Source organism: Grus americana, chromosome 2, assembly GCF_028858705.1.
Source record: "Grus americana isolate bGruAme1 chromosome 2, bGruAme1.mat, whole genome shotgun sequence".
Classification (NCBI taxonomy): Eukaryota; Metazoa; Chordata; class Aves; order Gruiformes; family Gruidae; genus Grus; species Grus americana.
In genome coordinates, this window is record NC_072853.1 from 22,882,809 (window position 1) to 22,897,115 (window position 14,307).

The 14,307-nt window shown below is 37.6% G+C and overlaps 1 protein-coding gene across 9 annotated transcripts in view; it reads left to right on the plus strand.

The window, feature by feature from the left end:
• Positions 1-14,307, plus strand: part of UBR5 (ubiquitin protein ligase E3 component n-recognin 5) — a 91,437-nt gene that overhangs the window by 20,746 nt on the left and 56,384 nt on the right. For 7 of the 9 annotated variants that reach the window (XM_054815121.1, XM_054815123.1, XM_054815122.1 and 4 more), the window contains exons 5-8: positions 529-648; positions 3,749-3,938; positions 5,661-5,820; positions 13,412-13,561. In XM_054815121.1, coding sequence (XP_054671096.1) covers positions 529-648; positions 3,749-3,938; positions 5,661-5,820; positions 13,412-13,561 — 620 coding nt within the window. The remainder of the gene's footprint in view (positions 1-528; positions 649-3,748; positions 3,939-5,660; positions 5,821-13,411; positions 13,562-14,307) is intronic. The other 2 variants (XM_054815130.1, XM_054815129.1) reach the window with 2 other exon arrangements.

Genomic DNA, 14,307 nt, shown 5'->3' on the forward strand with positions numbered 1-14,307 from the left:
ATGAAAGAAACTGTGTTAAATTGTTAAGCCTCATGTAGAATCCACTCTGAAAGTGGTCTGATCTGGAGAGTCTCACTTTCTAGACGTGTTGTCTTCAGTCCAGGTAAGTCCCCCTTAATAGGACCATTTAATGGTTCATATTTGAATGTAAAACACTTCTTAATATTGAAGTAGCATACTCAGGCTCAGGTTTATGGATAGAACACCTGGTGATTATAATGTGTACATATACACTAACTGAAAACAGCGCAGTGGCTAACGTAAATCACTAATTAGCTTAATATGTATTTGCAACTGTGCTATTACGGATTGCCGATGTACAGAAGATGTTAGGTGTGCTTTCCACTTTCTTTTTCCAGTGTACTACTTAATATACAGTTAGATTAGCTTGGAGTATTCCCCAAGGGTGTTGCTTAAGCTGGTATGTTACCAGACTAAGTCCCTGAGAATTTAGACCTGGGATTCCAGGTTTTGTTCTTAACCCATTTGGGATTGTTTTGTGACTGATTTACCATCTTTTACTTTCAGTTCAAAGTTGAACAGTGGCTCAGGGGCAGGAAGGACATCCAGGCCAGGCAGGACTAGTGACTCCCCATGGTTTCTGTCTGGTTCTGAAACTCTGGGCAGACTGGCAGGCAACACCCTTGGGTAAGTTTTGATAGGATTGAGGCTGCAATCTGTTTGTTCCATATTTGAGTATATGTGTATACACATATATAAATTGTATGTAGTATGTATAAGGGAACGTATAATTACAGCAGTTGTGTAGGTAGGGTATAATAAAATATTATTGACTTGGTTAAAGTAACAGATATGCAAGTGACCCTTCAGTACCTAGGATACGGAGTGTTCTTCATGTACGTGTGAAGAATAACTTGGTTTTGGCTGTGTTGTCTTTTTTTTTTGAACGTTTTTTAGTTCCTTGATTTTGAAAAGCAGTTTTTTAGAGGGACACTATCAATTTAGACCTTGATAGGCTGGCAGCATAAAGTAAAATGAGCACATTTATGCAGGAAGAATCTTCGTTATCTATGCTTGCAGACCTTTGTGTGCTCGGTTTTATTGTGCCTTCCTCTCCCCTGCCCCAAGTAATGAGTGCTGTTTTGTTGGGGCTTTATATGTAGTAATGGGAAGGGAACGTTTTGAAAAGGTTGTCGCTTAGAACCTTTAAAATTGTATTTTATACTAAATGTACTATACAGATTCAATTTTTTGTCATTAGCTTTAAAATTGATGGTGTCCCTTTATATAGTAATGTAAATTAATCTTCATTGCATAATCATAGTGAACTCCTCATTATATGCTATTGTAAGACGTGTTGAACAGTACTGCTTCCTAAGGTTACTAACCATAGTAAGGAGAATTGTGTTTACAAACTGTGGGTTTTGCATGTGAATGATTTGTTAAGAGGGAGGAACTACAGCTTTTCCATGGGAGGGAATTCGTTGTTTATGTTACCAAATAAGTTAAATTCATCTGGGGCTTAGTTGCATGAAAGATAACCCACCCCCCTAAACTTTTTGAGAAACCTTTGTGCATCTGAAACTAAAATCCATGTGTTAAACTTTAAAGGCAAACTGATATTGTCATGTTTAAAAATTTACTGTAGGAAGTGTAAGACTTTTTTTCCTTGTTATTTTTACCTGAGCGTAATGGGTTAAAATTATTTGTGGCTACGTGCTTCGGAGACCAACTGAAGAGTTCCTAATTTCTTCCCTTGCATGTTTCAGAACTAGATAGTTGAAAGTGACCGAACTAGTAGAGTAGCAGTAGACACTATAACTGTTCTATTAAATGAAGGGAATACTTAATTTAGTAAACTGAGTCTAAAAACATTCAAACTGTGGTGCCCTTAGATTAGATCACTGGATTTGGAAAATTGCTAGCATGCTAGTGGGCATGGGAGAGATGTGGAAAACTAGTAGGTGAGCAGAAATGAGCAGAAAGATTTCCATTCTATATTAATATTTATTCTAGGTTTAGACCACTTTAATAGGAATAGCTGTGTCCTTATGATTTTTTTTCCCCTCTGTAATAGGACCAAGTTAGTACACACTTAGAATATTGAAATTATGGGTATAAATGGTTTTAACTGTTAGATGTCTTAAGTCTGTCATTGATAGTTTATAACTTAAAGTAGAAAATGAATATGTAATAGGTATTAAAAGCTAATATGTAACCTTTTCTTTAAACCCACATCTCTGGTGAGAGTTGAATTGAGATTGTGTAGGAAGAATTTGACTTCCCCTCAGCCCCCTTCTTTTCCCTTCAGCCCTCTTCTCACCTTTAGAAACAGATTAACTGGCTCATTTTATTTAAAATGTCACATTCTTCTTTGGTTTGGGTTTGGTTTTGTGGTGGGTTTTTTGTCTCTTTTTTCCATTTTCAGTAGTATCCTTTTTTAGAGCTCTTTTTCTAACTCATGAGACAAGACTTTTCCTAAAGCCATCGTTGAATTGCTTTTTGTCGTGTCATTGTCTGTGCGGTCACTGGCTAGATCCTGAAAATTTAGCTGTGTCTGTGACAGGGCCTTGGTTTAGGCAGATACTTGAGTTATTCTGTGATTGCATGGTCTTGTCAGGAGGAAACAAAAAAAACCCACCCAACAACAGAAAAAGAGAAGGATGCTAGTAATCAACCTAAGCCATAAAATGTAAGACAAGTATTCTTACTTAATTAGCTTTTATAGCTACATGTGGTATAGTTTTAACGTGAATTTATTAGATACTGTTTCAGAGAACATACCTTTTTTTCTTGTCTTTTCTTTTCTTGTAAGGAGATTAAGGATTAGGGTGGTTGAGAGCAGGAAAGCTCTGTTGATACTGATTATTAAATAGCAATAATACCATATCCAATATCCTTCAAGGTAGACTTGTACAATAAAGTTTAGTTACCCTTGGAGAACAAACTGGAGTCTTAACCTTTCATGACAGCAGAGTATCTCCTCTTACTTCCAGAACAGATTCAGTTGACATAGTTCTGTGGTGTTAAGATTAGTGGAAAGTTGTAATGATGGCAAGTTGTCTATTTCTCCAAATCACTGCCTTTTTACTCCCTTGTTTTGATACTGACTCATAGAAATGAAAAAGCTGTTCAGTCAGTTTAGGCATGATTTTGCAACTTATACAGTTGATGTTAATTTCTCCAATAGGAATAGGTCCAGAGTAGAGTATCTCTTGAAAACCATCCATGAGGATCAGAGAACTATCTAGTGTAAGATTTCTTTTGCAGTAAAGATTACTTAATTTTTCCAGTCTTATCTTAAGCAATTTCTAATGTAAATCAAGTCTCAGAAATTTTAAAAGACCCATCTGAGTATAGTAACCTTCTGTCAGAGTCCACTGACCATGAAGCTGGTGCATGTGTGCTTTATAATAGCAAATTAACAGCAGAATGTTAGATGTTACACTGCTAATACTGTTGCTTTTGGAAAGTCTGGGAATTGGTGCATGCGTGTATTTATGTATGTATACATCCACACAACTATATCAGTAGGAAAGAGTGCAATTTCTAGTTGGAGTCCTGTTTTATATTTCTTCTGTGTAATTCAGAACTTTATCAATTGCCTGGTACTCTTGTTCTTTCTAGTTTTGAGAGATACTTTCATAATGTTTGTCTGTGAAGACAATCTGCAGTATTTTTCAGAGACTGTCTACAAGTTATTAATAATAAAACTAAAGACGTATTTCTTGAAGTAGTTCCCAAAGTATGCTGCTATATAAAAAAAATTGTAATCTAAATCTTCTAGAAGTCGCTGGAGTTCAGGGGTTGGTGGAAGTGGTGGAGGATCTTCTGGTAGATCATCTGCTGGAGCTCGAGATTCTCGAAGGCAGACCAGAGTTATACGCACAGGACGTGACAGAGGATCTGGACTGCTGGGGAGTCAACCACAACCAGTGATTCCAGCATCAGTCATTCCAGAGGAACTCATTTCACAGGTACGTGAGCTAGAAACTGCTTGTTGCCAAAAACCTGGAGAGCTTCTCATAGCATGTGAACAGGAATGTGTTGTTACAGTAGTGCTTTTTCTCCAAGGAGTAATGACGTATAATTGAAAAGATTGACTTTCTCTAGCTGAATTGTTTTTTTTCTTAAACGCGTAGTATGAGTGATAGATTTTTTTTTGGATTCTAGAATTTTTGTTTCCCAAACTTCCACTAAGGCAAGGTATGTGTTTAATCTAGATGAGGAATGTCATGCATTGTTCATTTGCAGATGGAAGATGTAGTGAGAAAATCACATACTTGAGAAATGTATCAAGCATGTAGCTAATAAAGTTAAGTTTCTTGAAGGAGTATAAGGAACAGGGGCAGGTTGACTGGTTTTTTCCTTGTTTGGTAAACAGAGTGATCCATTTTAGATTTAAATGAAAGACATTAAACATATTTAATCTCTTTAAAATACTAATAAATTTTCTTCATGGACACCTCTGCTTAATTTTTATGAATGTAACTGATGAATGTTCAATATAGATTGCTCTGCTTTTGCCTCTTAATGCACTAAAGCCTGATGGACTTTACATTGTGTCATTAACTGGAGCTTGTTAAAACAACATTTTCCTCCATGTTTGAAGAAAATAATACTTTGAAAACACCTGACTAGTTAATGCATTTTAATTCTTAGTTCAAAACAAGTTGCCCGTCTACATTTGCAATACAGATGTTAGTTGTTAGGCCAAAGATAATCTGCTTGTGTGCTTTGAATGGCCTATAGCATGACTGGCACAAGACAGGACCTAGCAGGCAAGGTGTCTACAGACCCACCAGTGACAAACTGGCTTCTGCAGTGTCTTGAAAATTTGTCAACTTCTGGCATAGACAATTATGACAAAAAGTTTACCTTTCTGTGCTGTTTAAATGTCCCTTTCTTTTTTTGCTTGTCAACAGACTGTTTTATTTGGTGCCTCATTTTTACCGTGTTAGGAAAACATTCAGTGCTGGTTTCTTACCTTCTTCACACAGTTTGTGACCTTCCAGAGCTCTGTCATCTTCTGTGGCATTCCGCAGAGGGTAGTCTGTCTGGAAAAACAAAATGCTCTGAGTCCTAGGGTAGTGGAATAGACCAGAAAGCTTCTGGGTTCTATAAATTCATTGCATCTGTTTAACATTTGGAAGGTTTTTTTCTGCATTTGCACTTTGCTAATAAAAATCTAAGTATTGCAGAATTATGAGAAAAACAGAGGAAATAAGGTAGTTACATGTTGAAGGGCAGTGGAAAAGAGAACCTAGTGTCAAAAAGAGGGATTGAGGTGTAGTTTTGGAACAACAGTTGATTGCAAAACTGTTGATTGACATAGTAAGTTTAAACATTTTTATAGAGACATACAGCATATTCTCAAAACCAGATTTTGCTTATCCTTTAACTACAGTATTAAGCATCTCGAGAGGTGGATTATGAGGTAGACCACTAGGAAATTCAGCATCAAAGTTGGAATTCAGTGGCCTAACGTGAACTGAGAGAAGGTTCAATATCTAGTACAAGATACTGTGAAAAATCTGTGTGAGCCTTTGTCCGTATGTACTGTGTTTGACTTCTGGAGAATTAATAATACCTCTTTTATTTTTTATTAGACTTCTTTTAGAATTTAGCATTCTTTTCTTATGAGTCGTGGTTGGTGAGCTGAGAATGACCAGTAACCAATTTATACTCTGGTCTTACAGGCACAAGTTGTTTTACAAGGAAAGTCCAGAAGTATTATTATTCGGGAACTCCAGCGAACAAATCTTGATGTAAACCTTGCTGTAAATAATTTGTTGAGTCGTGATGATGAAGATGGAGATGATGGGGATGACACAGCAAGTGAATCATATCTTCCTGGAGGTTTGTATCCTGCAGCTTTTGATAAGAAAATGCCAATGTGTTCTTATTTTTCTGTGTATAAGCACTGACAGCGTGCTCCATGCTGTGCAAGGTATGCAGCGAAGACAGTTCTTGCTTATAGGAGCAGTCTAAAGATGCGCAAAACAAAAGATGCACTGGGATGTCTTGAGGGATTAGGTTAGGCATTGAAGAATAACTGTTGACCCTGTTTGTGGGTGGCATGAAAGTTAACTTTTTTAGGATCCCAGGCTTTGTAACATCAGCATTACTTACGTCTGTATTTTGCTGCTCAACGAGATGCTGAGACTGCTGTGTGGCTTGCTCATAAAAGCTAATTCTAAAACCTTCTAGTGACTTGCATGATTTTTACTACTAACATATATTCTTAAGATACAGCATTTTTTACAGAAAAATTATACAGCTTTTTTTAAATCAAAATGCCTCAAGTGAGGGCAAAACAGCTTAGAGTTGTTACGGTTAGATTGAGAATTTATTCTTCATCTTAAGTTCCCCTCATAAATGCTGTAGTATTCTGGCTATACCAGTAAAATGCTGTAACTGAAGTCCAGCTATTTTTGAAATATCATCTGTCCCATACAATTGCTTTTTATAAAAGACTTTGAGTCTTCTTTTGCATTGGCTAAATAATTTAGGTAATCTTTTCTTGCTGAGTAAACATATTTGAAAACATAGCAGCCAAATCTAAAGTTTGTCTTAGGTGCACTGCATGAAAAGAATACATCTAAACTCTGACTACATACTAGCTTTTCTTTCTGTGTGTCAAAATGACGTTTTGATATTTTTCTAATAAATGTTTTTTTTTCTGCTCATCTGGTTCACCAGGAAGGTTCATGGGCTTCCTCCATCTTTATCTTGTCAATCATGTGATTAGACAAAGGTGTTTTTTTTTTTTTTTTTTTTTGTTCTGCAGCAAAGGCTTTGTATTTCATTTTGCCTCTTCTAGTTTTAGTTGCATCTGTCAAGCTGCTTTATTTTGCTGTAGAATCAAGAATCCTCCAGTGAAAGGGGTGAAAAATCTTTAATGTGAGTCTTCTTTTTTTAGTGATCAGCATAATAGCATTAGACAGATGCATTGGAGGAAGTAAATTCTCCCAACTCTTTCCAAGTATTCAAAGCAGGAGTTCTTACTCTAAGCATACCTGAATGCATTCCTCCAGAACCGGCCTTCAGAAGATAAATAGCTATTAGTAATCATTTACAGTAGAATTTCCTTTTAACCATACTAACCAGCTTTCTACAGCATTAACTATTCTCTTAGTACCTTCTGAGATCATAAGGATCAGTTCATAGGGATGGTCTGACAACCTGTGGTTGGTAACTTTTATTCAAAGGTGCCTGCGCTACAGTCTGAGTCTTTTGTATTTGAGATAGGTTAAAGTAGTATACAGAGTTTCACTGTCCTCACTAGCTGTCTGGGAAATAATTTTGTCCTTGGCTTAATTTTTAAAGCTTCTCCCCTGTTTACACTAATCTTCCCTATAGGGGATTGCAACCTCCTAATATTAGTATTTTTTTTCCATTTTTTCTTTTACCCCACAGAGAAACTGGGCTAACTCTTCCCCAGTTCTTGTGGGAAGAGACAACTGAAATGAAACTTGCTATGTCTTAACTCCAGTCTTCAAAGGTGTAATTTGCAATTTGTAGAACATGCTGTGCCTTCTCTGTATGTCTTAAGTTATTTCAGTTTTATGGGCAAAAATAAGTTTGTTGCACAGAAATGAATTAATCTGAGATCTGAATGTGATCAAAACAGTAGGAATAGTCTAGCTGGACACTAGTCAGTGCTGTGATGACTCTATTGTTGGTATGTTAAATATAGTACAAATTACCGGTCCTTGCTTGTGTCACGTAACCCTGCAGGCTAGTTTTCAGAAAAACCTGATGGCCAGAGAAACTTGCCTATAACTCTCTGGAAAAACACCAACATTCTGTCCTTCAGAACTACGTAGAACCCTTTTTAAGTCTTTTGCTCTAGAAACTTTACACTCTTCTTGCTTTCACTTTTCATCTTGCTTCTGGGTGCTCTTTTGGAAGTATAACATCAGAGTTTGTAAAAGAAAACTGTCAATAACTGATTCTATATGCATTCGATTCTTGGTCACGTTTTTATAAATGATTCTGAAAGATAAGAACTTTTACTTTCTCCCCCCGCCCCCTTTTTTCAGTTATGTCAAATTATGCTTTAAAGCTTTTTGATTTTTTTCCTTCCAAGCACAAAAAAACAAATGACAAGACTGCTTTTGGCTCAGGACTTCTGAGGCTCTAGCATTTTGATTTAAAAACATATGCTAATTTTTACTTTCTCCCTTCTGCATGTCTGGTGCTTTGTGACCCTTAAATTTAGGGGTTACTCCTCTAAGCCCTCCAAGACAGAGAAGGTTTTTCTTTTTTAGGTTTTTTTTTTTTAAACACTAAGAATAATTTGCTCTTGATTTTAAAAATAGAAATAAAAAAGTAATAATACAAAGCTAAGATGCTTTCCAACTACTGTGAAATTAATAAATTCTTGTTTAATACATCGTAATTTCATTAAAATACCAGTTGCGATAATTCTAGTTAGTATTGTAAAGGTTATGCATCTGAATTTTTTTTAAGATAACAAAAACCATGTCTCAGTTCTTCCCAAATTCTTCGAAATGTCTTAAGTGAAGAGCAGAACTTTACTTTTCTGTACAGATTGCCTTCAGTAAGTGTCTCTTAGATATTTATTTTTGGACCCTTATGTACTTTGATTTTGACTTCTAATCAAGTCCTGTTTCTTTTGTTTTATGATAGTTAGCAGAGAGGAATGTGGGTTCACTTGATGCATAACAAGTACATAAGGAAAATAATCAAGGTAGAAACTGCATAGAACAAGATCATTCAGCATGGAAAAGACTTGAAGGTCTCTAGATTAATTTTCTAACTCATATCAAGTTGTATTAGAGGCGGCTTCTGGGCTTTATGTTCTGTTAATCTTCTGTATAAAGATTCTGTAGAATAGAAGTTAAAATACTTTCCTGTTTGTATAGTTCAGATGTGTGCATGTTTGCTCAGTAACTTTTGCATGATACAGTGGGACTTGCAAATCATAGGTTTGGCAACATCCAGACTACTTTGGATTTTGGAATTGAGATGAGTTTGTTTAAAAATCCATTTTTTTCTTTTTAAAAGGAGAGAAGAGAGATGGGCTGGTATTGCAGCAGTACTTACTGTTTTGGCTTGCAGTGAGGGGAGATGGGAACCAGAGCATACCGTGGGATCAGTTCAGTGGCTTGCCTTTGGGGGGAGACAATTAGGTGTATGTTTTTTTCTGTGGTTTTGTTGGTGTGGTTTGGTTTTCTTTGTTTGTGTTCTTTTTTGTTCTTTTTTTTTTTTTTTTTTTTTTTAAGATGAACTTCAAGTTAGGTAATGTTTTGAATAAGTCTATCTTATCAAGAAATGAGTTCTGGAGTTCTGTTTGAGTCTGGTTTCCTAGGAAACCAAAAATACATGTTTCTCTCCCTTCACTGTCACAGTTTTGCCAATTTAATCCAAACTTGAAAGAGGAGGAGATACTGAAGGCACTGAATTCTTGAATATTTCATAAAAATATGCAGCTGAGAAGAGGGGGAGAGAACTTATGATTGCCCCCTTAAGGGAGAAGGTTTAGTGCAAGTGCAACTTGAGATCAGAATTGATCTAGGCAATGCTTTCAGTTAATGAATCCCGTGATAATGCTATGCATGGAGCTATTGAAAATAAAAGTTTTCTATAGTACTTGAATTGCTGCTTATGTGAATACTGAAACTTTTTTTTTTTAAATTAGTGGGGTTTTTTGTTTGTTTCCTCTGTGCTGGATATCCTTTTCCTACCAATTTTCAATGGTATTTACTAGTGAATCATACATACTTTCTTACCTAAATAGGTTGATCAGAATTATCACATCTAAATGAGAGATGCGGTCTGATTCTGGTCTAACACTGCACAAGAGATGAATAATATCATCCCCTGGGATTTTTCTGAAGAGCAGGAAAATAAAGTCATAGAGAATGTTTTTTCCCCTGGTTTCTTAAACTGAATGTAGCCTTGCAGTACCTGTGTTTTCACAGCACTAAAAAAAATCCCAGTGACATATGAAGGGGAGTGGATTTGGCTCCTATTCCTACTGGTTTTAGCACCTTTGTTTGCTGGTATAGAAAATGGAAGAAAGGGGGGTCTCTTGCAGAAATACAGGAAGAATATTAAAATCTGATTTGAAGTTGAAATAAGAGGGTAAGAAAAGGCTTGATTTCCTCACTCATCTTAATGCACATTTAGACATAAAGCACATAGTTTTGGTTCTTATGTCTGATGGCTTGAATTCTTACTTTCCTTTTTGGAAACACAGCTATGGAAACATACCTAAAGTGGTGGAAGGTGTGTGTGTGTGTGTGTCACAAGTTAGTGTGTATTTTCTGTCAAGAGTATTTCTGGCTTAGCTTACCTTAACAAAACCCCACCTTGTCCGTTTTGAATGAGGTCGGAGAGTTCTTTTCTGTACTGGCCAATCGTGTTCCTAAGAAGAGATAAAGGTTTTTGCTGGATTAGTGACCAAAAAAAACCCGAGAATGAGTTGCTAGACTGTAGGTTACCTAAGAAGAGATGGTTGTGGGGTGTGTGTGAGGAGGGTAGCGGAGCAGCGTGTGAATATTGGGCGATACAACAGTCTCAGCTGTGTTTTCAGCTCTTAAAGTCTGGTGCTTACAAGCTGACACTCTTCGGATGAGGTGTACTGCAGCTTTATCATTGTGGAAGGCCAGTGGAAAATAGATAAAGTAGCAGGCAGGATAAGGCTACTCTGAGGGGTCTGGAGTGTTTTAGTAAGACAGATTTGCCAAATCTGATTTTTTTTTTTTTTTTTTTTTTTTACTAGGGTTTCCAGGCAGTCTGTCAAGGATGACTTCCTAAAACATACTGCATGGACCACTGAGTCTCAAAAGCTGTGCTTTTAGAAACACAGACCACACTTGAGTGGATTTCTTATGTAATGCAGAAAGCATTCATGCAGGTCTTCCTTGCTTTGAAATCTGCAGTGTTCACTAGTTACAGTGCTGTTTTTCTGGGGACAGCTGCTTGCAGTTGGTATGTGTTACATTTCCTGGAGAAGAGAGTTTAGAAATTTAAGGATGAATATTCTGATGTGCAGGGATGTGAAAGTCTCCAACACTTTCATTATCAATAAATGGAACAGTTAAGTGAACTAATACTGGCTGTAAGTGTGGACTTCTGGCTCCTTTTCAGTTTTTGGATACCCTCTCCTTTGTCCCCCCCTGCTTCATTCCAGACACTGAGAAGACGACACATAATAATCAGTTCCTACTGTTAAGAATGGTTTTATTTGACTTCAGACTTGGTTTTCTAGCCACTATTTTGTCTTATGCTTATGATGAGGTTGAGGCTGAGAACTGAATATATTGAAATTATATGTGCTCCTTCTGTGTTTCCTGAAGGGACTCTGTGTATAGCTTCATGCTAGCTTCGTGAGTCATTTAAGCAGATGAGGCGGTCCTGCTGCCAGAAGGATCTATCCTGCCATTCTCTTGCATGGTGGTGAGGTTTGTGTGCCTGCATGGGTTAGCTTAAACCTAATTTGGGGACCCTAATTTTTTTTCAGTCAGATTTGCTTGAAATTTTGAGAAGGGACAGAACTGTCTCCTTTGCAGCAGGAGGGTCCAGTCTGCTTTGCTGCATGTGATGAGGCAGCACCTTTGGGGCTCTGTTTGACTACTTGGTTAAGTCAGTCTGAAGATTGCTTCCCACCTTATCTCTGTACCCTATGAAGTATTATTTCAAGCCAGGTTAATGCACTGGTGGTAGATTTAGAAATCCCACCTTGCCTCAAGGAGGCAGCTGCCACAGGGATGAGGGAGGGAAGTAGGACTGTCCTTTCTGTAGCAGCAAGGTGGTAGTTGTGTTTAGTTGTCTTGTCAGTCCATATTGGTGGACTTCAATAAATTGCATGAGTTTTCAGTAGCCTCTTTTGTGTGCGTGTGTATCATAGAATGGTTTGGGTTGGAAGGGACCTTAAAGATCATCTAGTTCCAACTCCCCTACCATGGGCAGGGACACTTTCCACTAGACCAGGTTGGCCAAAGCCCCATCCAACCTGGCCTTGAACATTTCCCGGGGGGGGCCCTCCACAACCTCTCTGGGCAACCTGTTCCAGTGCCTCATCACTCTAATAGTAAAGAATTTTTTCCCTAATGTCTAATCTAAATCTCTCCTCCTTCAGCTTAAAGCCATTACCCCTTGTCCTATCACTCCATGCCCTTGTAAACAGTCCCTCTCCAGCTTTCTTGTAGGCCCCTTCAGGTACTGGAAGGCTGCTATAAATAAGGTCTCCCCGGAGCCTTTTCTTCTCCAGGCTGAACAATCCCAAGTCTCTCAGCCTGTCCTCAAAGGAGAGGTGCCCCAGCCCTCTGATCATCTTTGTGGTCCTCCTCTGGACTCCTTCCAACAGCTCCATGTCTTTCTTGTACTGGGGCCCCAGAGCTGGACACAGTACTCCAGGTGGGGTCTCATGAGAGCAGAGCAGAGGAGGAGAGTCACCTCCCTCGACCTGCTGGTCACATTTCTTTTGATGCAGCCCAGGATAGGGTTGGTTTTCTGGGCTACAAGTGCGAATCCTGGGTCATGTTGAGCTTCTCATCCACCAACACCTCCAAGTCCTTCTCCTCAGGGCTGCTTTCAATCCATTCTCTGCCCACCCTGTAGTTGTGCTTGGGATTGCCCCGACCTATGTGCAGGACCTTGCACTTGGCCTTGTTGAACTTCATAGTAGGTATAGCTTAGTAAAGAAAAGGAAATTGTTTTATATTTCAACAATGATCAGTACTTCAGAGAAACTCAAGTTTTCTAATATAGAGGCTAGGGCAGTCACAGTATTTAAGTTCATCTTTTTGGGTTTGGTGTGTTTTTGTTTTGGTTTATTTTTTTTAACTGCATGGTATTAAAAATAGTGCTTTCTCCAGATAACTGTTGTTGTTCTTACTGTAGCTACCATTTAAAGCTTTATACTGAAAGCTGCAAGCTACTAGCCCGTGAATTAAACAAGTACGTCATTCTCGGAAAGAAACGTTCCACGGAGGAACGTGCAGTCTTTGACATCAAAGGTGTGGTTTTTGTGAAGGTCAGCTCTCACCATCAGTTCTGTCCTCCCTTAATTCTAGGTCATTTTTGGAGTTCTGTGTTATGTGCATGAGTGTGTGTGCACATGTGTGTGTATGTATCTATCTTATCCTAGCGCTTTGTTCTTTTGAGTGACAGGCTAAAGTTTGAATTTCTGGGTTACAGAAAAACATGGTTTGGGCAAGTCTTGTTTGGGAAACGTGGTTAGATAAGTGACAGAGCAGTTCTTGTAGGGAAACTGGTGTTGTTCACTAGTCCGTCAAGCTTGATTGTAAATGTGGTTGCATAGGAGGCACATGAGTTTGCACTGGTGAATCTGAAGAGCAGAAATTCAATTAATAGATAGGATTTTTTTGTTTTGATGTTTGTTTAGTTGATGGTCTCTCTAGCTGATGTTTTAAGTAGCTGATTATTCACTTAAGACCCTTGTCTCCTCTTATAGAGGATCTTATGTCTCTTCTGGATGCTGACATACATTCTGCTCACCCAAGTGTCATTATTGATGCTGATGCTATGTTTTCAGAAGATATTAGTTACTTTGGTTATCCATCCTTTCGGCGCTCATCACTTTCCAGGCTAGGCTCATCCAGAGGTAATTTTGCACCTTTTTTCTTTGTAATAAGTAGTTTGTTGTGGAAAAAGCTAGTGATAGTGCACACTGGTGGTTTAGATTGTGATTTAATGCGAAAGTAGACTGTGATATGTTGTCAAATATAGAGTAGACAAATAGACTGTTAGTCATTATCAATATTATTAATGAATTCTGAATATTAGCAGGTAAGTGCTGTAAGAACCTTGATAGTCATGTATTTTAAATCTAATTGTTGATCATTGGTGTTGCAAGGTGTTACAAAATTTTTGCATGTTAAGTTTATTTTAAACTGTAGTGTAAGTACCTACTAATACATAGATCGCATTACAAATATTTAATTTGGCTCAAAAATGAGTAACGATGACATGCAGCATTCTTAATTTTTTTTTTCCTTCTTCCTCCCTCCCCCTCCTTTCTTTTGGGTTGCTCTTTGTTCACCGTTCTTCACATTTCCTTTATTGTTCCATGACAGAAGTTACTTTTGTGGAATGAGGAACTTTAGATACTAAGGAGGGAGAAGAAATCTAAATTTTACTTTTTGGAAGCGTTTTTGTAGTTGAATAAAGAGAACTATTGGCAGCTGATAAAAAAAAAAAAAACCAAACCAAAAAACCAAAACAAAAAACCCCAAACAAAACCCAACAACCTCCTTGAGCAGTGTTAAGGCATTTTTTTTATTTTTTTTTTTAAGCATATTACACTTAAAAGATTTATAACAGACCATGCAGCAATTTCCTATCTTTTTG